This window comes from Pieris napi, chromosome 8 (assembly GCF_905475465.1).
Source record: "Pieris napi chromosome 8, ilPieNapi1.2, whole genome shotgun sequence".
NCBI lineage: Eukaryota > Metazoa > Arthropoda > Insecta > Lepidoptera > Pieridae > Pieris > Pieris napi.
This window is the reverse complement of record NC_062241.1, coordinates 7,985,072-8,010,291: the sequence shown is the minus strand read 5'-3', so window position 1 is coordinate 8,010,291 and position 25,220 is coordinate 7,985,072. Positions and strand designations below refer to the sequence as shown.

The 25,220-nt window shown below is 32.5% G+C and overlaps 1 protein-coding gene across 1 annotated transcript in view; it reads left to right on the top strand.

The window, feature by feature from the left end:
* The first annotated feature begins 268 nt into the window (after positions 1-268).
* Positions 269-25,220, top strand: part of LOC125051918 (protein sprint) — a 112,300-nt gene continuing 87,348 nt past the window's right edge. The window contains exons 1-2 of the mRNA XM_047652546.1: positions 269-453; positions 13,162-13,612. Coding sequence (XP_047508502.1) covers positions 13,212-13,612 — 401 coding nt within the window. The 5' untranslated portion in view covers positions 269-453; positions 13,162-13,211. The remainder of the gene's footprint in view (positions 454-13,161; positions 13,613-25,220) is intronic.

The window sequence follows — 25,220 nt, the reverse complement described above, 5'->3', positions numbered from 1 at the left end:
GTTGATTTTTCATAAGAATTAGAACGTCAACGATTATTGACAAGGGTAAAGGACAGCTTTGTTTATACGCCACAAAAACTCGACCAACTTTTTGCGATCGCTCCAGATTACATTATCTTAAGCCAGGTGCAAAACCTGTTTCACTTTTGCAATCGGAACCTTCGAATATTGCAATTATATAATTATTTTTTCAACATTTAAGGGTTATTGTAATCCACGGACATGCGTATTCGAGCGAGACAGCGAGCTACTGTTTTTGTCGGCAGTCTATGCCAGTTGCGCCCCGGCCGTCGCGTGTGTCAGTTGTTTGTACACATATCAAATTTCAACACGAAATTTTGATTTTGTCGTCGCATTGTGAAGTGTATCGTGCTTTTATTGGTAATTGCATTTATTTTGTGCTTGTTATGTTATAGTGTTTTAGTTGTGATTTACATTTTGCAACGGTTTATAGTACGTATTATTATTTTTTGTATGTAACTTAGAATACTAATGTCCTTAATGTTATCATCAACACAGTTTTATCATTGATAAGTCTTATCGAATATTTATTATTTAAGTAATGGTAATGCGTTGCACGACGGTAGTTCGAGTCCTTTGAATGCATTTATGTGTTTTTATTATATGAATTACCTTTCAGTAGTTTCGATGCATTAACTCTTTAGTTGAATGTAGCAGTAATAATATTGTACATAATGCGACTAGACGTTATAAAATGGTATATTATTTGGTTGCTATCTTACCTATAACACCTCAAATCCAGCCATAATATTATCTTATTACTATTGAAACTTCTGTACTAATTACTACAATTACTGTAAATTAAAACTAGATTTAATATCTTCGTAAATTTCACTGCGCATACCTTATATTCTATCCGTCCCGAGACCTCAATCTGTCAATATCTGGGTGTATGAAATAATGATCAGAATATATTTGAGTGTAAGAGAGGGGAACCCTTGAAATTGATCGTCCCCAAGCTCCTGTTTACCGTATTAAGAGATGGTCTTAATTGAACAAATTTGATTTTGTAGAATTTACATACAAAATGCAAAGGTCGTAAAACCATTATTGTAATTAATTCTTTGTGTGTGAATGGATTATTAATTTTGAATATTTCATTGGCATTATTAAGAACAAATTATAAGTCTTTTTACATATAATATAAGAAACATATAAACGGGTTTGTCTAAAATATTGTGTTCCATTTACATATATGCATAATATAATATGGTTAATAGTTAATACTATTGAAAACGGCCCACGAAACTGGTTACCGATGTACAATAATCATAATACGAGTACAATTACTTCTCCTAAATCTTCTCTTTTTGTATTATTGAACTAAATCCGCAACTATGAAAATCGGGCACGACTTGCGCACGCGTCAATAAAAACAGTTTTATTATCAACTATTCACCAACGAGTACCAATTGTATCTTTGTTAGACCCTTTTTTTGGTCCCATTGTTGGGTTTGGGGTGTAGGTCGTTGACATTGGCCTTCCCCTGCCTGTTTATGATTTGCGAGGTTTTCAACGCATGTCGAATTAGCAATATATCATTTCTAATGCGATTTGTGATAATGTTTTTGTAATCCTTCACGCTAACTTATCTGTTCGGTCCTAGTCACCTACAGCTGCCTAAAAGCAACAATAAATTATTTTATTATTTCACTTCAAATTCAATTGCAATATAATACCTATATAACAATATAAAATAATTTTAATTTAATAATGCCTTACGTAAAACTTTGAAGATGAACTTCTTATGTATTAATTAAATATTGTAATAATCAAACATACCTGTATTTAATATCTATGATTCTATCATTGCGTTAAACAGATAGTATCAAAAGATAACAATATTCTTTGTTTCATTATGTTTTATAATTATGCAAATGATTTTATTTATTAAGAGATAAATCGAGAGAAATTTTATACACACGTTGTTTATAAATAGTTATATTCTCTCATAATAAAAACAATGAAACCGATGATTTAAAAGAATGCCTGTTCGCTTATAAATGGTTACCTACATAAAATGCTTTTAATGTCATGTAGAAGACGTGGAAGAGAATTGAAGAAGGAAACAAGGTTTTGTTCGGTTCTATGACGTGTATAGCAGGCAATTCTGTTTGCCAGAGTTGCTAGATGAGCAGAAGTAGTTTTTAGGTTATGATCTGCAAAAGAACTCGCCCGAACTTGCTCCCACTACGCATAATTTTGTTCAGTTACGCCTAGACTATTTCCGATTGTGTACTTTGTATTTATAGCCTTTTTAGTATATTTTTTATCAGAATTCTTATCATTCGTTTTCATTCATATCATATATTACGCATCTATTACAATGTTCCTATATCTTCAGACATAATAAATGGCATAAACAAAGCGAGCGCAAAACGAACCGTTATTTTAGAGAGGCGTAGAGATTAACTTGTGAGGGCAACAATCTATGATAAATGTTGCTACTATGGATTGCGCAAGCGGCCTACTTCACGCACGTGTTGTCAATTTTGCAACATTTCAGTCAATAACGATGAGACATTTCCTTCCAGCGATCAAAGGGAATTGCATTAAATGTACCTTAATTCTTAAAGATTTACCCGAGCTTTCTGGTATTGTACGGCCTGTGGTCTGTGTCAGGTCTTTTTGAGGAGTCTTTGCTTCATATTACTTTTAGACATAGACATAGACATAACATTTATTACAAACGAAAACACACACACATAAACACACAAAATAGCAATACTTAAAGAAAAAAAAAAAATAAGACATCAAAAACAATAAAAATTAAAAATTAAAATTAAAAAATTCCCTTTTGCCATTCGGTTCGCTTCCAGTGTGCAATGTGTGCAATAGACTTTACTTTTCAGACAATCATTGCAATAGTTTTTTTTCCACTATTCGCATATCACTACCATATTGTCCGTTCATAATTTCAATACGTCAACTATACGATTTTACGCATTGTGATAAGGCTTTTTTTAATTTATTCAAAATTGCGTATGCTTATTCAATCTGAAACAATCGATTTTCTTTTGGTCTTCGAAGCGTGGGCACAAGAAACGTTTATTGATTCTAAAATGTATGTATGAATCTGTATAATCAGTAAACGGACCAAGTCTATCATGGGGCCGTTGCACTGCGCGATGGAATGTGTCCGATTGTTACGAAATGCCATGACTTGCGATCGATGTCTCCTACGAATATACAATCATTATTTAGCGACCTTCTCTTGGTTGTTGATAACTATTAAAAAAAGTAGTTAACGAAGAATCACATTGCTTACTAGTCTTAATAAATACTCAATCAGCAGTGCCAAATACGAAGACGCCTATATCTCTTCTATAGATTCTTATACATACTATAGGCATTGAAATAATATTTTGTCACTTTTTTTGCAAAGTAGGGTAGTTGACGTAGTACCTACCTAGTAGACGTTAAACGCCAAATATTCAATATTCAATAATTCTACTTAAGGCTTATATTATATTACAATTATACTGAGAACCCCGAGTTTTTGACAACGTATAAAAATAAGAACAATTTAGTATCGATTAAAACAATATTGAGTGTGACACTTGTAGGTACTCGTAGAAGAATGATTTAATAATTGTATCAGAGTTGTTGCGTAAAATCACGATTAAGGTTTTTATTCCTTGCAATTATATTAATATTTTCCTTGATTTTTTGCTTCAGGTCCTTATATGGAGCATTCACTGTTACGTTTAAACGCACCCATTGTTTCATCTCCATATACTGCACATAGCGGTCGTGTGCCAAGACTGGCCAAATTCTTGGAAAGATTTAATTGCCTGCTCGCTGTCTTCAATATTAATAAGATCCAGTCTAGCTTGTTCTCACTGCAGATTTCTTCGCTCTAAACGAGTTTAAATAAAACTCTATATTAACTATTAGTGAAATCGTATCTTCCTTAAAAATTTACTTATTTTTTTGAAAATACGACTGATAAGGATCTTATACATTTCACTTCCATTGATTATCATGTTTTGCTATTTTATGCTAGCTAATTTCATCTTAATATATTTGTTTTAGAATCCTACGTTCTCATTCTCCAGTGACTCCTGCCTTATCATCTCGTATCTGCCTCTATTTCATTATTCTCTAAAAAAAGTATATTAATAATAACAATCTCATATGTGGACGATGGTGCAATTCAGCAACGAAACTTTTTTATTTAACCACCAATTTAAGTAAACGTAGGACGTACAATGGACTGAAACTATGATAAACTTATTAAATTTTTTACTCTATGGCTAAAGTAACCGTCAACGCTTTATAAACGACTACGGCTATTTCTGTTCCGTATTTAAACCCTGATTTTATATGATAACAGCGTCTTTATGGAAACGATAAATTAATTGTCTGTCAGAATAAAGAAGTTAAGCTTTTAAAAAATAAACTCGCTTAGAATAATAAATGCTCTCAAAAGGATAGGAATGGCTCGTTATTTTCTTTTCAATGATTAATGGGCGAACACTTTTCCGGAAGTTACATCCTTCAACAAATTGTGTTGTTTATCTCAAGTTTTGAAGAGCTTCTAATTTTAAATTAAGTTTGGTTAGTACTTTAGAAATATCTTTCATTGTGGCGTCTTTGTTAGTCTTTAGCCATACAATGCGTAGAGGAGATGAGAACTTGGAAAAACTTATGGTGGTAACACAGAATGCAAAAGATCAAGTGGCTGTTTACCAACCAGATAGGCCGTACAAGTAAACGACTCATCGTCCTCAAAACTGCACAGTGTAATAAGAGAGGCGCTTGACGGAAACCACCATTGTCTGATGGGCTACAGACTGAAGAGAGAGAGTCTGGAATATAATATGACGATATAGGCTTATACTCACTAACTTCTTAGAGACAATTTATTAGGCTTTACATACATGACTTAATCCAGCAATATTCATTTATATTGAACATCGATTTACTGGTTTTGTAATTAAACGCAAAATAATGAACGAACGGCTTATATCAGTTGTAATAGCAATGTGATAATTAGTATAGAAAATGGCGTGTGAACTGTGAGGTCCCGCTTCTCAATTGTTTCATTTTTATCAGTCTTCTATCCAGAAACAATTATAACGCGGCAATCGAAGACTGGATCTTCAGACTACACGCCATGTGCAACTAAGCCAACAGAACCTGGCTTGGTTGCACAATAAAAGAATAGTATTTATCTATACTATTATTATTGTAAAGCTGAAGAGTTTGTTTGGTTAAACGCGCCTATCTCGGGAACTACTGCTTTGAATTGAAATAATTTTATTTTTATTTATGCTCTCAAACATCACACATGTTAAACGGGGACAATCATCAATTATGAAATATGCAAGAAATAAAATATACATGTGCGAGCGCTAATCACATTTTATATATTAAATATTATACCAACGTAGCAACCGATATTACGCTGGTGAAACTGCATAGCCGACAAAATTAAACTAACAAGCGACTTCATTTAAAATAATTCGGAAATTATAAAGCTTATTATATATGTAGAATATAAGGATATGTATTTCCTCACACAAAATCCAACCACGATTTCTGATCCCGATAGTTATCATGATAAATGTAATTTGATAACATTATATAAGAGGTAGCAATAATAGAAATATTGGACAAGAATCGGATGTCGCGAACACATTGTGGCAAAGCCTTCCTGCCTACATCGTGATCGGAATACTAATGATATACTCCAGTAAAAGGTTTTGGGGTATATACTTGTCAATTTTGGTCAAAACACTATTTTGTTATTCAATTTGTATTGTTGCTTATAAACATCACGTACGTTTTATAAAGTTTTAACGTATATGGTGTATCTTTAGGCATTTCTGAATAATCTTATCGAATATTTGCAAACAGAAACCTCGACACTTGTTCTTAAATGCTATACAAATCTCATTTGTTCTTACATACATTTACCGAATGTAAACTAGTAAAGAAGTGATTTAAAAATGCCAAAACTAACATTGACACAAGGTTTAGTATCGTGTAAATTAGAGCGTGTAATATATTCTAAAAACGTAAATGTTTACGTATTCATTGATAAACACGCGTATGTAAGTCACGACTTGTGAATGAATTGTTTTAATTTTTTTTTAATTCATAGCAACTAATTGATACTTGATATATGTAGTGAAATTGTTAAATTTGATGGGAAATCTAACTAAGATAAACAATTATAAGAAAGCAACAAGAACAGGTAAAAATATAGAAAATGGCAGGATTACATTATAATTTCGATTGTATGAAAGGTAAGCTAAAACGTAATTTTATTTAATTCTGGAAATAGTTATTCACGACCCCACTTTGTGAGAAATAGCGGTACTATAAAAACAATTATGGCAACGCAAAATAATTACCTATATTTAACGTCTATCAATGTACCTATGGGAAATTATTGCAAGAATATTAAAAATGTGTATGGTATTTTTGTCCTTGAATATTACGCACATGCTGCGCCTACATACATATAAAAATCGATGAATGAAATCGTATTAACATTTACATGGCTTTGTGACACAGGTTTACAGCTGTTTTATTAAGTTTATTTTAAGTAATTGAAACTCTCTATTTCTTACCTGAATGTCATTTACTCTATATATTTTATCACTTATATTAGCACTATTTTAGTTACACTTATTTTATTATTTTATTATACGATGACGTATTCTCAATCCCAAGGATTGAGGATTAGGATTCTGGACCTATCTACCAGAATCCTAATCTAGAATTATCTTTTTAGTTTAGTTTTTTAGTTTATCAAAATTGTATCAAGGCATTTTAAAGTAGTTCTTGAGTTTAATACTTCAGTACAATTGTGTGCAATAAGTTAAATTTATGTTATGGCACCTGCGTATTCGCCGTTTATTAAACTTCACGTACCTAACTGTGTAGTTCACAATCCTTGAATGAATCATGAAAGTAGTCTAGCCGAGTGATCTATTGACTGTACAGTAGTCTTATTCACGTCTTTTTAAAAGATATTGAGACTTTTGCCATTCTTAAAATTAACTCCACATTTTACTATTAAATAAGTCATAAACTGTTTGTTGTGTTTATGTCTAGATAAAAAGTTTAAATACTTTATTCAATTTCTTCGTGTCTACAAGACCTGTGTCCTATAATGATATATTTTATAGTAATTTAACGTTACAAAATGGCTGATCTGCCTTTTTTAATAAACTATAGCAATTGATTAATAGGACTCATTAATTTTGAATAACAAATTCAGACCACAGATCCAATGTTAAATAAGCTAAACACCTATGTCTAAATGTTAGTATTGACTAGTAATAAAATGTTGTCTCTGTGACGGGCACTAACGGCGTACTTCTTAAATAGTAATATTAATATTAATACCTACAAAATAAAAGCAAAAATATGCTAACCCGCTGCGATTCCCTCAAAATTTTGTTGTGTGAATATGTTTTCTCGAAGCGATGAATTTAAAATGCTGTTCAGAATGAGTGTATGAAATCTTTTGCGATAAATTGGAAAACGGTGCAATTCACTTCACAATATGGCTTATACGTAGAGTTGTTTTATATTAAATGGATATATATATCTCTTGAATATACTAGGAAGAAATGTATACTTTTTGTTTTTCTAAAGAATTAAATTACATAAGAGACAAAGCCAAAAAAAAGTCTGACTTTGAATTCTAAACAAGGCCATATCTTAATGAGATTTTATATGACATTATTCATCCATAATATTTATTGTGACGTAATCGGTAAATTTATAACCATTTTTCGCGGTCTTAAACGTAAATATCCAAAGACAAAAAACTTAATCCTAGAAACATCCCGTGATTATTCCATGCCAGTCAAGTTTTTCGCCATACAACTTTTTCTTAAGACCAATCAACTCTATCAATACATAACACGTCGATTGAGAATGTAATATTGCTAAGGATAGCAGTTTTTGCCGCAGTTAGGCTATAAGGTTAAACAATTCCTGCACCTGCATGTTAACAATATGGACAGCTGTTTTGAGGATTGCAGCACCTTTCGATTTTTAATATTAAATTAAAACAGATAGATTTCCTCTCATATAAATAACATTGTTTTTACTTAATTTGCTTAAATTTTCATTATGCTGCAACGAAAAGACAGGGCAGAGGTTAAATGAAAACTTTAGCTTTTATTAAAGAGATGCAAGTCGAAGCGACTACGCTGGTTCTTATATATATTCAAACAAAGCTTAACCATATTTATCTATTCCGGGACTTTATAGGACTTAATAAAAAATTTTTTTTTAAGATCTAAGTGGTTTAAAGAGAATTAACATTATCTGCGAGTTTTTAAAAACATTTGTTTTGTGGTCCAAGCTCTACCTAGATAATAAATAATAGGATAATGATTTCTGCGATTTTTAGCCCGAATTATTGAAATATTCTTCTTATCTTTGGATTTAAATTTATTCGTAAAGAACCCAAATGATATTGAGCGACAGTTATGCATCTTATGTATTAGTCACGCTCACGATTCATACTTTCAACAGCTGAATAGCGTTTGTATAACGAAAAATTTCATCACCAAGCAAAAAGATTGGTTTGAGTTGGAGTTGGAGCTATTTTTACTCAAAGAATGTTTACAAAAAGTCGATGAATGATTGATAAATGGTTTTATATTAAAAGTATGTTTATGTAAAATACATCATAAATGAATGTTTCGTCACTAACTTGTCATGTGTTGCCACTCATTTCCTAGGTTAAGTAATAGGCAGATTTTTCATTGATGAAATCCTAATATTATTATGTTAAGTTTTATCAAAGACATTTCAAAAAGTCTACTAATTTAAATCTAAACAACACATAGTACAACTATCTTCCCTGAAACAGTCGTTTACTAATCAGCAATTTTGTTTGTGAAATTGGAATTTTTTTTAGCAAATCAATAATTTGGCTGAACTCAATATTATTGGAAATTGTTGTGTTCAGATTCCTAGACAATGATGTTATCATTTTAGCTCCTTTAACAGGCATCTGCGCAAGCGTGAATATTTTAAGTGTTGCAGGCACTCACCGCAGACAAGAACTAGACTAAAAGCTAGGGGAAAACGCTTTCAAGTTTTTCTTACTACAAATGATGTTTTTCCTCATACATACTTGTGTGTGACTAAGAGAACTTCTGAGAACGTGCTTTTTGTCTGGGATCTGGATATATTTAAAAATGTTCTTATGGGCTAACGCCATAGTTCTTTACGCAAAACAACACTACTTATTCTTAAAAGTCGTCGATTTTACAGTTGTTATAAAAAAACTCCTCTTATTTATCTGTTACTAGATCTTATAAGATATAAAAAGATATTTTCTTAACAATTAAAAAAAAAAACTTAATTATAGATCCAAAAATAAGTAACCCGAACATTCTTCAAGTGATTCAGCTTTCACAGAGGAATAAATGAAAATTTACCTCTTTGGCATGTTTTAATTTATATAGCCTCATAAATCTATGTCTCCATTTGCTTCTGGATCTGAATAGTGGTAGCACAGATAAGGCTTTATCTTTAACAAGAACAGGGCAGGAAACGAACGGGATTAGATAATTATAATTACCTACATTTTACAACTGGTATTTACACTAACGTTTTATTAGAGAAATCATGGAGCCATTTCATTAATTTATATTAATAATAAACAAGTAAATAACTATTTCTCTTATATATCTATATCCCAGTAAGGTAGTAGTCGAGTGTTTATGTCCAACCCTCCGCTACTTAATTAGCTCCGCTATTAATTATTCTAATATCCAACGCGTATTAAACTTTCAATTGTATTTAGTATTTCAACGGACTATTTTAACGATTATAGATTAATATTACTGACTTAAATTCGTTGGCCTAAGCTCTTACTATTACGTCTTAATTTACAATATTAATACTCGTAAATTATAGGGATGCATAAGCTATTCGCGTATGAAAATTTTTTTCAATAAATCGTCGTTTTAAGTTTATCTGTTTCTGATCATCACAGTGGAAGTATAATTTGCATGAAAGAAACGAACGAGATTACTTTAGAAGAGTGATTAGATTTAGTTGTAATAAATAAGGGGTAACTCTTGCAGACTTGACACTCACATTGTTAAATGTCAAAAAAACCAGTGTCGCTACGTTTCAGGTCTGGGCTTCAGGTTTCGGTAACTGTTTCGTGGTCGCTTGTTGTTTTATAAAATGCAAGTATCCTTCTGTATCTGACATAAGGCCTCGATTTTTTTCAATCTAAGACATGCCGGTTTTTATACGATTTTATCTACAGTGAACGAACAAGTGTTAAACACGCACATAGACAGAAAGTCCATTGGTGCACAGCCGGGGGTCGAAGCTTAATGTCAAAAATCGTCATTTAATAAATCAGCAGGTATGATGACAGCGCAATATTTACTACGGTTACATAAGTTCCGATCTAAACAAATTATAAGCAGACCGATACTTAGCAATAAAAAGAAAGATTATATAAGTCTTACACAATGCTTGCATAATCTCAAGTAGACGCGTGAATGGTCAAGATGCAAATTGGCTGCGTCCGCGCACTGGGTCACATCTCGTTAGCTTTTTGTTGCCATATAAAACGAGTCTATACGTCATAAATGTCGTAAAATGGCCTACTATGTTACTACTACTATTCGCAACGTACTCAGGATGTTGTGAACTAATTTTCGTGAGAAAAATGAACAAAACATATATCTAATACCTGTCATACATTTCTTTAGAAAATCTGTGGCGCTACAACCTTTTTAGGTCTGGACATCAGATTTTTGTATCTCATAATTATTTGTCAATCTAATAGGCAAGTAGGTGATCAGCCTCCTGTGCCTGACACACGCCGTCGACTTTTTGGGTCTAAGGCTAGCCGGGTTCCTTCACCGTTAGAGCGAAAGTTAAATGCGCACATAGATAGAAAGTTCATTGGTGCACATCCGGGAATCGAACCTCTGGGACACGACCTCAGGGATGAGGATCGCAGGCTAACACTGCCACTTGGCGAACACTGCTCTTTATGCCATATATTTTTAAGGTACCTACTACTCGTATTATATAGAATGAGGGTAAATAAGTTCTCGGATTATGTTGAAGAAAATATCGTTTTGTCGCAGTCCTATTTGAACCCTAATATCTTGAATAGTAAACAAATATGCAAACAATAAAATCAGTTTACTATGAAAGATGCTGTTAGATCATAGCTGAAGTGTGGCCAAGTACTTTTAACCTATACGAAAGTATATTTAATTTTAATAAAGTCTCTCTAAAGATATTTTTACCTGTCAGTAAACATGTTATTTGATTATGCTCGTAATGGCTTTTTTTTTCATTCTTTTGGTCAATTAGGCAGAAGTATAATAGATCCCAAAAGCGACGTGTGTGGTCTGAATAGCGACTAATTTATGGTTTATAAAAAATGGTTCTATCCATAAACGTTCTATAAGCCTCAATTAGTTTGCCTCGTTTATTTATTTAATGCGAATATATTGAAAATCGAGATGAGATAATATAAGTTTGAGAATATAATAACTGTTATATGTATAGGTACATATCTTTGCAAGTAAGTAACTATAGCATGTAGTTCGCTGAGCTCACGCCACTTATATGAACTATGTTTCATCATAATTATGTATTTATTACCATAATTAAATAATTATAATTTCTCGCGTGGCAAAAAACCCGAGAGACCGTGGATGTCTTGATGGAAGTTGGAAAATGGATCTGGTAATAATATGTAAAATAAATCAGTGGCGCTACAACCTTTTTAGGTCTGGGCCTCAGATTTCTGTATCTGTTTTATTTGGTAATCTAATAGGCAAGTAGGTGATCATCCTGCTATGCCTGACTCACGCTGTCAACTTTTTGGGAACGCAAGCCGGTTTCCTCACGATGTTTTCCTTCACCGTTGGAACGAATGTTAAATGCGCACATCGAAAGAAATTCCATTGGTGCCGGGGATTGAATAAACGACCTCAGGGTTGAGAGTCGTACGCTGAAACGACTAGGCCAACACTAGTCTAATATAATAATAGCGGTGGTGTAAATAGAAGGAAGCTAAGGAATATAAGCTGCAGTACAATTGATGGTGATCATCACTTACATAAGATAAGCGACGAGGGCGAATACTCAATAGAAAGTAGTTCTGCATCACAACACTGAAATAGTCAATTGTCAAGTTAAATGAACCAGAGTACAATGGGCTTCAAGGTCAACAAACGCAAGCTTTTATCATTCAATTGAAGCCATTTTACATCACTGATAGCGCGACTAATTGAAAAGTTACGAAGAGAAAAGGACATTTGTTTTACAGTGGCTTTAGTTAGGTAACAATAGTGGTGACCGGTAGTTATTTACAACACTACACTTTATTTCAACAGTATTTGTACGGTCGTTATTCACTATTATGGATGTGTCTTTTGTTTTCTTTAAAGTGTTTTAAAGACAAGTTGACTACAACGCCTATAAAATTGTGCTTAGGAATAGAAACAAAAATCCCACACACGATGTTATATTCCGACAAATAGTGAATGTTATTTGAGTAAAATATATGCCATTATATTCGACTCTTAAAGGATGTTAGTTCTGTAGTAATTTCGTATCGTAATTTTAAGGAAACGGTACGTGTTCATACACGTTGTTCTCTTCATGGCTCATGCCAAGGCTGTACATTTTGCTCATTCAGACTTTCTTAGTTTTATAAGCGTGGCGATTAACTAAATCATGGGAGTTACTCCCCGAGAGTATAGCCAGACGTAGGCACTTACGTAGGTTACATAGCAATTAACATTTCATTATTTCGCCTATATTCCATTGTATGCGAGCGGTTAGTATAGAGTAAAACAAAAATCTATTATTTAAAGCACCTTGACCAGGAATCGTACAGTACGGTCTATATCTATTAGACATTAACTATTCCTCAGTTCATTGGTCTTAATTGACACAATTATTAATTAATGATTTTACTTGCTGAGCTCAATATAAAAATATGTATCAATTATAGTCGACATTCTTGAATGTTCAGAGCTATTAGTTGATTTATAACATGACTCACGACTACCCCAAACTAGGTTAATTCATTCTATGGAAAACTGTGTTGATGGTACCATTCGTTTTTACGTTTTCGCGATTCTAACAATGCGTTTATTTTCTTTACAGACAAAATGTAGATAGAAAAAGTAGGTCGCGTCTACTTTTACTAAAGTACGATGTCTGTTGACCAGGCGTCCCCATTGGTGCCGATCAAACCTCAGATCGCGTTGCAGAACAGTGCGTTTATAAAGAACAGTCATAATCGAAGTAGCTTCTGCGGGGCCACGCCATCCCCGACGAATGGGAACAGAACGTTCAAAACTTTCGCCGTAAATCGAAAGAGTTGGAGTGGAAACGTAAGTCTTCCACTCCAGCAGTTCCTAGAGGAGCCTCCGCAGTTGGGTACGTTCCGATCGGGAACGGGAACTTTCCCTAGAAATCGGGAGCGAAACAATAATACTTCAAATGGAATATTAACACCTAACGGGAACGTGCAGACGTTTAAAGGAAATGAAGTGAGAAGGAGCGGATGCTCTAACGGCCGACGGTACGCGGAGATCGGAAACTGGAACAAAAGGTGAGTCTGCGAAGTTATATTTCATTATTTTAATAAAGGGTTGCTATGCTAGTTCTGAATGATATGCTAATCTAAAGGAAGTGAACGTAATGAGTGTATGTTATCTACCTACACAAAACGTGTTGTACCTACAGTACATAACGAATTTAGTATTAATAAAAGAAACTTTTTTTAAACCTCACTGTAGTCCTGGAAACTGACTCTATCTATCTGTAGAATCATAAAGATTTAGGAGGATATTTCAATCACTCAACACAAGCGAATAATTTAGCTGGCATAATAAAGTATTTTGTTTTAGATGACGGCAAAGAGAGCTTTCCTTAATCAGAAACGAAAAAATATCATAAATTCATCCCCAGGTAAACAAGAGTGGCTAAACGGGGCACGTAGCTCCAACTTTTCTAGGCTTATTTATTTTCTTTTTCATCTCAAGTAATTTTGTAACAAGTTTTCCAATTTCATTCTCTCGTCGCTTTCATTTCCTCCCGTTTGGGTCCCCTTAATAATACTTTTATTAGCTGAATCGCTTAACAAACATTGCTTTCTGAATTTGATAAAAAATTTAATGTGGGTTATAAATAATATACCGTCTTGACTATGAAAGCCATAAATTAAATCAACCGTAATAAACCGGTGAGTTCTAAATGATTGAGATTGAAACTAGTTGAAACTTGTATTGATTTATCGTTACGTAACTTCGTCTATATTGGGCTCCAATGTTTACATCTAATCTTACTCATTATCTTTATTCGCAATAGAAAGTTTATCCATAATTCCTCCTCTCAATTTGGGGCAGGCTTAGTCGATAAGACTATCTTATTATCAGCCTCTTAGTACTTCGGGTTTTTATTATATAAACTTTATCGCGGACGTCACTAACAGCCTTTATCGCCCTGTTTAGCGGTTTCCCCCTCGCAAGTATTTATGTGTGTAGAATGTTTGTTAGTTTTTATATATTCAATGGCTTCAAGGTTGTGTGAATCTACATAAGCTATTGTTTTCGACGCATTTTATTATTTGGCACGTATACCTTGAACATAAAACCTACACCATTGTTGTAGCTATATATATAATGATTCGTTTAGTCAAGTCAAAATTGAACTTCCAATATACATGATTCTGCTTCTATTTATGAATAATTATTATTATCGAAATCACAGAGGCTACTAATGTAACATAAGATTATGTACCTACCCATAAAAGAAAATGAAGCCGGCTTAAAAATTTGCCAAGTAACATTTAAACTGTGAATACTACATTAAAATTTTGCTTCTTAGTAAACGTGTTCACTAGTATCGACAATTTTTTTTCTTTTTTTTCTTTTTATTGGACAATTCACACCAATTGACCTTGTCCCATGCTAAGCTGGTGAAGCTTGTGTTATGGGTACTAGGCAACGGATATACATACATATTAAAGATAGACATATAAATACATGTTTAAACACCCAAGACTTAAGCACAACACCAAATGCTCATCACATCGATGTTTGTCTCAGCCGGCGATCGAACCCGGGACCCATGGATTCGCAGTCAGGGGTACTAACCACTAGACCAATGAGCCGTCAACAATGACGATAATGCATGCGTAAAAGGACAATATTCTTACTTAAAAGCTTTATATTTTTCTTTACATGTTCTGTACTGCATTATATTCTGAGCGAATGTTCAAAGTACGTATAGTTACAGATAAATCTTTCCGTAACAATGAAGGCTATCTTAGTTCTGTGCACCGCTGGAACCGTTGTTTTATGCAATTTCATTGTCTTTGCCGTGCCTCTGTTAATAAGCGTAATGACTCTTCCGTTATAAGAGTATTGAAGTAGATTTAGTATATTTCCTATCATTGTAGTTAGAAATTTATGGAATATACAACCAACAATTTATTCGGATAGACTTAAATTTATATTACAAACCAAGCTGGGATGTTTTTAAGTAAAAGACTTAATAATTGTGACTGGTTTTTAAAGGTTATGGGGATAAACTGGTGGTTTAAGTGGTAATTAGATAATTAATTATTATTGAGACGTATTATATCCCACAAAGAGCTAATACCCGTTTATTACTATCTTGTATTTTGCCAATACATTTAACTGATTGACTTATGATACATCTAAAATACATAAATGCACTAGCGTGAATCTATCTACATGTATAAAATAAAATTATGTTCACATAACTGAGATCAAGAAAATCTTTCTAACTTCAGTACTCACTAGTAATTTTTTTCATATATTTTTCCCAACCAAAGTAGCTAAGGATAACATACGACATTATAATGATTGCAAGATTGCGCATGGATGATGAAAGTGAAAACGCAATGTAACGCTGTCATAGGAAATACAATTTCTCGGCAGTTGCTATGATTGAGTAGAAACTTTATATTTTTCTCGAAGGAAAGTTCTATCAATTCTAATGTGTTTGCAAAATAAGCACGTACATTCTATCCAATCACTTCGGTTAGTTTAACTTGGTCAGATGATTATATATTAAAGAATCATCGTTTAAAAAAACAATGCTCCAGCGCAATTAAATATTATATGACGAAATTTTTACTTATTCATTTTATATGAAAACATCCGTTACATCTATGGAACTTTAGTTGCGTTTTATACTAAAACCATACACATTAAACTTTATAAATAATGGTTGTTTAATCACGCAGGCCATATTCCTTCCGAGTATATCATAAAAATGCTTGAACGTTGAACGAAATCAAGTTAAATTAACGCATCGCTTCGTTGCCTTCTTGATAATGAATCATCTGAGAAAAACCGCAAACTTTTCATGTTTCAGTGAAAGCGATACGAAAAACCACATTCAATTTTACAATTTGTTTTCACTTTAACCGACAGAGGATTGTCAAAAAAGTTTTGACCGCAGGTATCAATTTTGCGATACTTTTTTGTTTTTGACCTTTTCTAAACGTTTCGAATGTAAAAAAAATTGACGGAAATAAGGTTGAGAAACAATACAAGCGTTTTTCAATATATAATGATTGATAGCTTTCACAATCAACCTTCACTTATTTTCATTTATTATTATTTTTAATATTTCATAAAACTAACATTTTGTGTAAATAAATAACATATTAATAAATAGACAAAAAGTTATTTTCTCCAGTACGAGTATCAATTTAAATATCTGGTCTTATTCACAAAGGCTGCGGAAAATAATTTTCCGACAAAGGGGCATCTTACACTATTCATAAAGGAATTCAAAGCCCCTTTTCATGGACCTCCGGGCTATTACATTCCCCTGAGTGACATCGCCCACATACACTGTTTCTAGTTTAATTACTTATAAAATATTTGGCGAATATAAAAATTAAATATTTATTCCTTATTTTTAAATGTATATTTAAAATGGCAGCTACAGTAAAACCATCTGTTTGGGGATGCTATTTTTGAATTAAGTGAATGTTAAATTTAAGGTATTTGTAGTTTAGTCAGATGAATTAGTCAGAACAAGTAAATTAATGTAGATTATATATTACGCCATTGCTAAGAATTCCAAGCTAAGGTTCCTTAATGTATATTATTATAATATTGTTATTTATAGTAAACAGAACACACACACACCGATACTGAAACTTATTGCATACATGCTCCGCAACGGGATGTTGACGTCTTTTTATTGAAGTAATTCAAGAATTATTTTAAGGGCAAGTTATTAGACTGTGTGACAGACATTCTCACTAAGACGTAATTAAATAGAGATGGAAGGGTCATATGCTACGGAGCCCTCACGAAATCCCTAGAGACGGAAAACGAAGAAAAGGCCGACAACGCAAAAGATGGGAGGACGAACTGAAACTAACAGCAGGCTACAACTGGAGAAGAGTCGCAAAGGATAGAGAACAGTGGAAAGGGTTAGAGGAGACCTTTGCCAAGAGGCACATCGAACTACGAGATATACTGTAGTGAAAATATATTAAAGATCACAGATCACAGATTTCAGAACATAAAGGCTATATTATTAGACTTCTGCGCCTACCAATTCGGAATATTGATTGCTTATCGTGTGGTTAACGAACATGGTCTTTCATTGATCATACGTTGATTTTTTACATTTGAAATATATACGTACTATATCAAGTAACAATAAAACGGTTCCAAAGGATATCTCAACACCGCACTGATTTGCAACTAGAAATGTGACTAAGGAAAATATTCGGTACATTGAACACCACCTACGTGGCATCTAAATTGAAACTTGCTGGCATTCCGTGGATAAGGAATTATTGATCTTTGGTTTTGTATTGTTGTTCGTATTCAGGAGGTTGTCTGTCGTAAATATTCCCTCGCTCATTATAATTTTGTCTCAGATATCCCACGGGATATTGCTAATTTACTTAATGGTCCTCGATGGTAATATTATGAAAAACCGGAAATTTAATTATCTCTATATCAAGTTACATTTAAAGGAAATATTATTGAAACAAAATTAGGACAACAATAATTTCGGAATTATAGTATTTCAAAAGACGTATTTATTTAAATTAACTGGAGCCGTTAAGCAATAGGTATGTGTAAAAGTTTATCATTAAACCGCCTCTAATAACGTACAATCGACATTCTTCATTTATTAACTTAAATTGACGTTAACTTAAAATTGCGCCACACCCAAAAAATAAAGGTTTACCAGGCAACAAATCCAACATTTACTTTTATTTCTAGTATAGAGATAACAAAATTTTTATTATATGTTTTTTTATACAACGGGGCAAACGGCCAGGACTCAGGAGGCTCAAGTGACTGCGCCGCCCATGGACACTCTATGCCAGAGTGCTCGCGAGTGCGATGCCGGCCTTTTAAACGGCCGCATTGCCGTGTTCGTAATGACACTATCACAAGACAAGAGATATAAAAGAAATCATATTCTCTATGATAATAATTAATGTTTTTCAACGAATGATGTTGAAATGAAATTATAATTCTGCGTGCGTGATTATTATCAATTCAGGATCAATTTAAGTGTTGTGAAAACTTGAGTTGACAGATACATATTTTGTTTCGCGAGAAACTCGACACTATGCCGACGGCACGCTACGACTACAATATAAAGTATGAAAGCCCCTTAACCCCTCCGGTCGTGAACGAGGACATAGTATTTGTTTTAGGTGTTTTCTTATGAAAGTGATCAGCTATTTTGTCCTTTAAAACAGAACCTTTTTACACCAGAGATATAAAAAGATAAGCCAATTGTTTCAAATATAAAATAAGTAATGATATCAATTAATACCGCAACCGATCAGAAAGTGCAAAGATACTTAAAACAAATATAGCTAATAGTAATTACATATTTCAACTGATAAATATAATATAGTCGAAACACATTTAAACACAAACATAAAACACACAAAACAGTTATGTACAACAAACGTTTTTTTAGCTATAAATGATAAAACTTATTATAAAGTACGTATTTAAGACGATGCATTGCGCATTTTAAATGAGGGTTAATTCACAAACAAAGCCATTCTAAACGTTACATCTGGGGGCACGGCAGTGGCACAGACAAGTCGAGCAAAAAACCGGCACGGCCGTACCATCCTTTTCTCGAAACATTTTCGACCCACCTATCTAAAACTTCGTTGTATAAACACGGTATACACTTCAAATTTAATTCAATATTATTCGTAGTTTAAGAATGATAACTAGTCAAATTTTGATTACTATCTAATTTAATATAAAATGTATTACTTATACATTATGCGATGGCCAAGTCAATATATTTATTTAAAACATTTTTTAATATTCATATGGTCACTCTAAAATGTTGTTAATTAGCTTATTACGTAATAACTTAAGACAGAAGGTCCCTTCAGTAGGGACTGAACAAATTAACTGACTTGGTATTACATGGATCTCACAACTTTTTACGTTATAAGAACTGAATTGCGAGACTTTTCATTTTTGATGGCATATTAATATTTTTGTACTAAAAGTAAATACATATACAAAACTTTACCTCAAAAATCTGAAGTATAAAGTTGTAGCTACAATGACACTAATATTATTAACAAAAAAATGTGTAATCTTCCATTAACATACTCTAAAAGGCATCCTTATCGTTCGCGCATTGGGTGCATTTGAAAGTGGTGGCCACGGTCTGGTGAGCACAGGCTGTGTGGACGTGCAGTTGCTACCAAACGGGATCCGGGATACAGTAACTCGTGTTTGTTATGCTAATCCTATGCACATACTATGCATACTGTCTATTCTATTGAGGACATTCTTTTAGGGTATAATTATTGTTTGCAGTGCTGTAAAGAATTTGTTTTATACGAAGATAATCTATTAAATTAACCTTAATGCTTACTATAAGTACTATAATATATACTTTATTTGTTTTATTAAACTCTCACTTACTGGTTCTTATTGAATAAATGTTTTTGTATTGGTATTTGTCGACTAAGGCAATCGAATTAGTACTAGTGTAACGGGACATAGCTTATAGTTATATATTAAAACTAGCAGACCGGCCAAGCGTTGCTGTGGCTAAGGTTTTTGTTATACATATTACATAGTATTAAACTATTCAAGAGAAACGGTAGGAGAACACCAGTCACGGGGACCACCATGCTTTATTGGTGGTTATACCATTAAATTGTAGCTTATGTGAAACGTTGGTAGTTTCAACACAGCGCCATCTGTTAGAATTGTGACTAGTAAATAATAAACAAATATTTTGCAATAAAATAATATTGCGGGTTTAAATTGAGATGTAAGCTATCGTATCTTTTAACTTAGATCAAACTGCACACGGTGTGCAAATTTGATTGATATCGGTTCGGTAGTTTAGGAGTCCATCCGGACAAACAACGTGTCACGTAATTTATATAAATTAAGATATTGTTAAAACCGACTGATTTAAAGTATTTGTCTTGTTTTGTATAATTGTTATTTTATTGGTCTAGCTGTAGATGAATGTTTTATAAAAAATTAGCTCTTCATATGTCTTAAGTTACAAATAAAAAAGGTATAATTCATCTAAATTAAACACTTAAGTGTAATTTACGGCTGCATTTTCTCTTTTAACAAGCCAGTGTCAATGAGTATTACGATTGGTATAATAGTCTCTAATTCATTCGAATGGTTACTTAAATTACACGCACACTGATAATTACACCGGAACATTCAAAACAATTTGAATATAATTAGGAGCGTGTAACAAAATGGAACAAGATTCTTAATTTGTTTTATTATTTAATTTTTTACTTATTTAAATTATTCTAATTCTTCTCGATATTACTGCACTATACATGTAAATGGGAAGGCACAGGCTCCTGAAATACACCAGGAGCCTGGGAACTGGAGGATCCACGTCTTTTTTATGTAACCTGTTTTTGGCAACAAATAAATAAAACTATTATTATTTTAATTGTATTTACTTAACTAGAATATTCAGTAACCTTAGTCACCGCTCAATTAAGACTGATACAATATTGATTAAAATTTACAATGTAATGAAAATGCTGTATATTTATATAAGTGATGTCACTCAAAATTAAACAGTAGGTACTTTATATATTTTTGTCACATCAGACATAACAGTTACTTGAATTTATTTTTTGTGTCGTCGTGAAGACGGTATAAACAAATTAATAACCCTCTTTTATTATTAAACTAGCTGACCTGGCTAACTTCGTTCCGCCCTACAACCTTATAATATCGTTGTTACTTTAATTTAACTTATTTTAGGATTTCATTAATGTTAAGTATTACATTAATACAACTCTTTTGCAAATACAGAAATGTTTTATTGCTTGCCATTGCGAAAGAAGAATGGCAGTTTTACACATTAGGCATCTTCTCTCTAGCGTCAATATGGCGATACTGCATGTTAAGCACTTTCTGATATCCAACATCTTTTGATCAGGATCAAAGCATGGTTATGCATCTCCTCATTCACCTCAAGATCGGAATTTCTTGAACTGACACGAATTCGACGTAAAATGATGCGTAGTTTTGTCAACAGATGGCACCATATGGTTTTTGCATTCGTAAAATTAATTTATTAATTTATTGTTATTCGATAACTTATCCGATATTTTATTGCTTATTCTGCTATTCGGGACGGAAACAAATCCAACAAATCAAAAACCATGGCAAACGGTCCAGCCGTTCTCGAGTTATAAGTGTTGTAACAAACACGACTTTCTTTTATATATATAGATATACTGTACGTGTACGTGTATTGTAAATCACTCACTCACTCACTCACTTACTGCTGCTGACTCTGCGACCTGCTGGGAGGGAGCGCTGGAAGTTTCTCGTTTCGGAGGCCGAGATACTTTTTGGGTCGCAGAAGTTTTTAAAATAATATACGTGTTCCAAATACAAAATAATTAAAAAGTTAAAAAAAGGAAAGGTTTATATGCAACAGTATCTATGGCCAGACTAGTTATTTAGTTGCATGCGACAGCCAACAGGAAATAGAAATTCTTACCAAAGTAACATGTCAGTTCTATAGTATCACTGGATTGGTTGGGCATTAAAAGAAGACTCGGTAGTTTCGTATTGATTTTAATACAATGTGTATACATTTCATTCATTCCTTTCAGCTGTTATCCAGAATGGTTTGCGTGTGGAATGTGTATGTCCAATGTTCATTGACTTGCCAATTGGTGCCACTAATTACTATAAAGTGGTCACGCTTCAGTGCCGCTTAACATGCGTGTTAAGGTCAAGAGTTATTTTTATAGTTAATATAGTAATTATAAGTTTCAGAATGAAAAGGGTCTTCAGTATGTGCGTGATTTGGTGTTTGTATTGAAAGACATTCTCATAACTTTAACCAAATTCGCTTTTAAAAACATTCGGAAATTCGTAAAAAATACTAGAATACTAATGCTGGCAAATGTCTAAAGGGTTCAAACTTGGAATTTCTACAGAACATTGCTTATATAAAACACTAAGGAATTATTTTTGAAAATCCCACACCCTAAAGGTAGAAAAAGAAAGGATAGAAATCACTTTTCAAATACAAAATCAAATACGTGCAAGCAAAATAGCTATCAATTACTAATAAAACGCTAGTTAATTTGGTCATAAAGTAAATACAGACCCAAAATAGAACAAATAAAAACAGTCAACAAACCCGTAAAATCCCGGCCTGAATTATTCAAATTGTAATTTTTGCAACATCGTTTTCCAATCAATTCACCAATATTGCTACATTGTTTCAGTCAAACGCACATGTCCCTCCCCATCCCCATTATCACTGCATAAATTCACGCAAAAATCGTGTTTATAGAAGCGTAAAAAAGGTTGATATGGCGTGAAGGTGCATAGGGATGCATCGAGCACAGTCAATCAGAAGATAAAGGCGATAGCTGCAGGCATTAATTAAGACCCGTACATGCCGCTTTAATAGAACAAAGGAGATTCAATCAATGTATTACAGAAATAATCTAATTGGACTATCATTGAACACCTATATCTTAAACAAGAGAAGATGTTTCTTTTTTCAAAGGTTCGATGCAAAGAGGTAGCTTTTAATAAACTATTTTAACGCTCGTATGTTATGTATAAAGAATCTCCCTTTAGGATTCTCCTCTCCAGCTAGCGAGCCTACCTCCGCTAACAACTGACACAAATTTAAAAATAAACAAATTATTGTAACTTTACCGCTCCGTCTTTCAAAAACATATTTCGGATCGAAATCGAGATTACACGCATTGTATAAAGCACGTACGTGTTATGATTGAGTCTTGTGAAATTAATTACTATTAGATATTTGTGGTCTAATATCTTAAATGAGGACAGGTATGATATGAATATTTCAACTTGGTTAGTAAAGAGTTATTGTATGCTAATTAAAAAGAGCGCACGAGTCCCGTTCTACAAGTAGTCGAATACTCATTGTCTTCAACATAAAATTAAATATCACTGTAGTATAGTAATTGTACTTGAAACCCTATTATAGGACATTTCGTTAACAAATTTTAAACCATACTCCCGTGAATAGACTGTAGTGGTTAAGTGATTCTCAACACAGTCGTCCCTTTAAAATCTTTCCCACCAAGCGATTTTTTCTTCCTACGTGTACTTGTTTACACTCGTATGGCGAAGGCATACTTTGAGGGTAACCGGTTTGTTAGACCCAAAAATCAGTGTGGATTTTTTGAATTTAGAACGCGTGACTATACAGACTGTTAACTATTGGAAATAGAGAAATACACAATTTGCATTTATCCAAATCCAAAGTAAAATGAGTGGTCTCTTGTTAAAAAACGATTTTTTTGTTCGTACAAAAAGTTTGCCTTTACTATACCACTAATAGTCTAGTCGACAAGTTGAAAATGGAACAAAATAGAGATACTGCTCTTAAAATTATGTGCGATAGCTCATTGGAACCGGAATGACGCCTAAAAAAATGTGCTAAAAGCGTGTATTAGCACATAAAAAATTGCAAAAGTTATAGACAATTAAAGATGAAAAAAAAATGGCATTTAGTTTTTTGCCAATATTTAATAAACTATTAATATTTAAGAAATTTCAAATTAAGATTCTGAAAGAAGAGGAAATTTCCAATAAAAAACTCCTAGCTCTCGGAACTCTATCTCCATTATTTATAATTTTAATTTAACGCTGAAAATAGGTCTGCGGGTGACATTTTTAGGATTCGCGCGTGGCGTCAAAAGCGACTACGGCACATTAATTAATTTATTTAAGGTATTGAATATTTTTTTTTAAATTTGAAAAAATTATGGTGTGTTCTGAACACTATAATTAATTTATTCCCGTTGAAAATTTTACTTAAAGTTAATTTTTCAACAAGTTAAATAATTGTTAACAAACGAAATTTTCTCGAACGACCGTCTTAATTGTTAGTGAAAAAAAATGTTTAAATAATGGTCGTAAAAATATTTCGCTTCGTAGAGCCTTTCTTACATACATACTTAACAAGATCGTGCCATAAAAGTTAAAAAAATATTTATACTTTGTTTATAACATTTTTTTTACTTAAACAAAAACTTAAAAATCCATGTAATGTTGTTAAAAAAAATTTTTTTTTTCTAAATCATCATATAATCGTTTTTTTATTAATACAAGATATTTATTGATTTGCAAAAAAAAAAATTCCCGCCATTTGTTGATAAATTTTTTTTAACAAATTGAATAAATCAATATTTAAAAAAAAAAATTTAACACAACTTTATTACATTAAAAATTTTATGATTTTTAAAAAAAAATTTTTTCCTTAATAACAATTTTTAATTGTTTATAATCGTTTTTTTTAATTTTCTATTGTTTAAATAATTAGTTAAAATTTTTTTTTTTTTTAAAAGTCATAATTGACAGTCTTCTATAAAGTAACTGAATTTTTTTTTTTTAATTAACAATTCTATTGTTTATTAACTTACCAAGTTGTTATAAACAAATATTCAACTTTTTTTTATTTTTTTTCTAAAACTTCTAAAATTAACAAAAACAACCATATATAACTAAGTATAGAAAAAAATTTTTTTAATTTTAAATAAAAGTAATATTCATGATAATCAAAAAATTTACAAAAAATGTTTTTCTATACTCATTCGTCATTCCGGTTCCAATGAGCTATCGCACATAATTTTAAGAGTAGTATCTCTATTTTGTTCC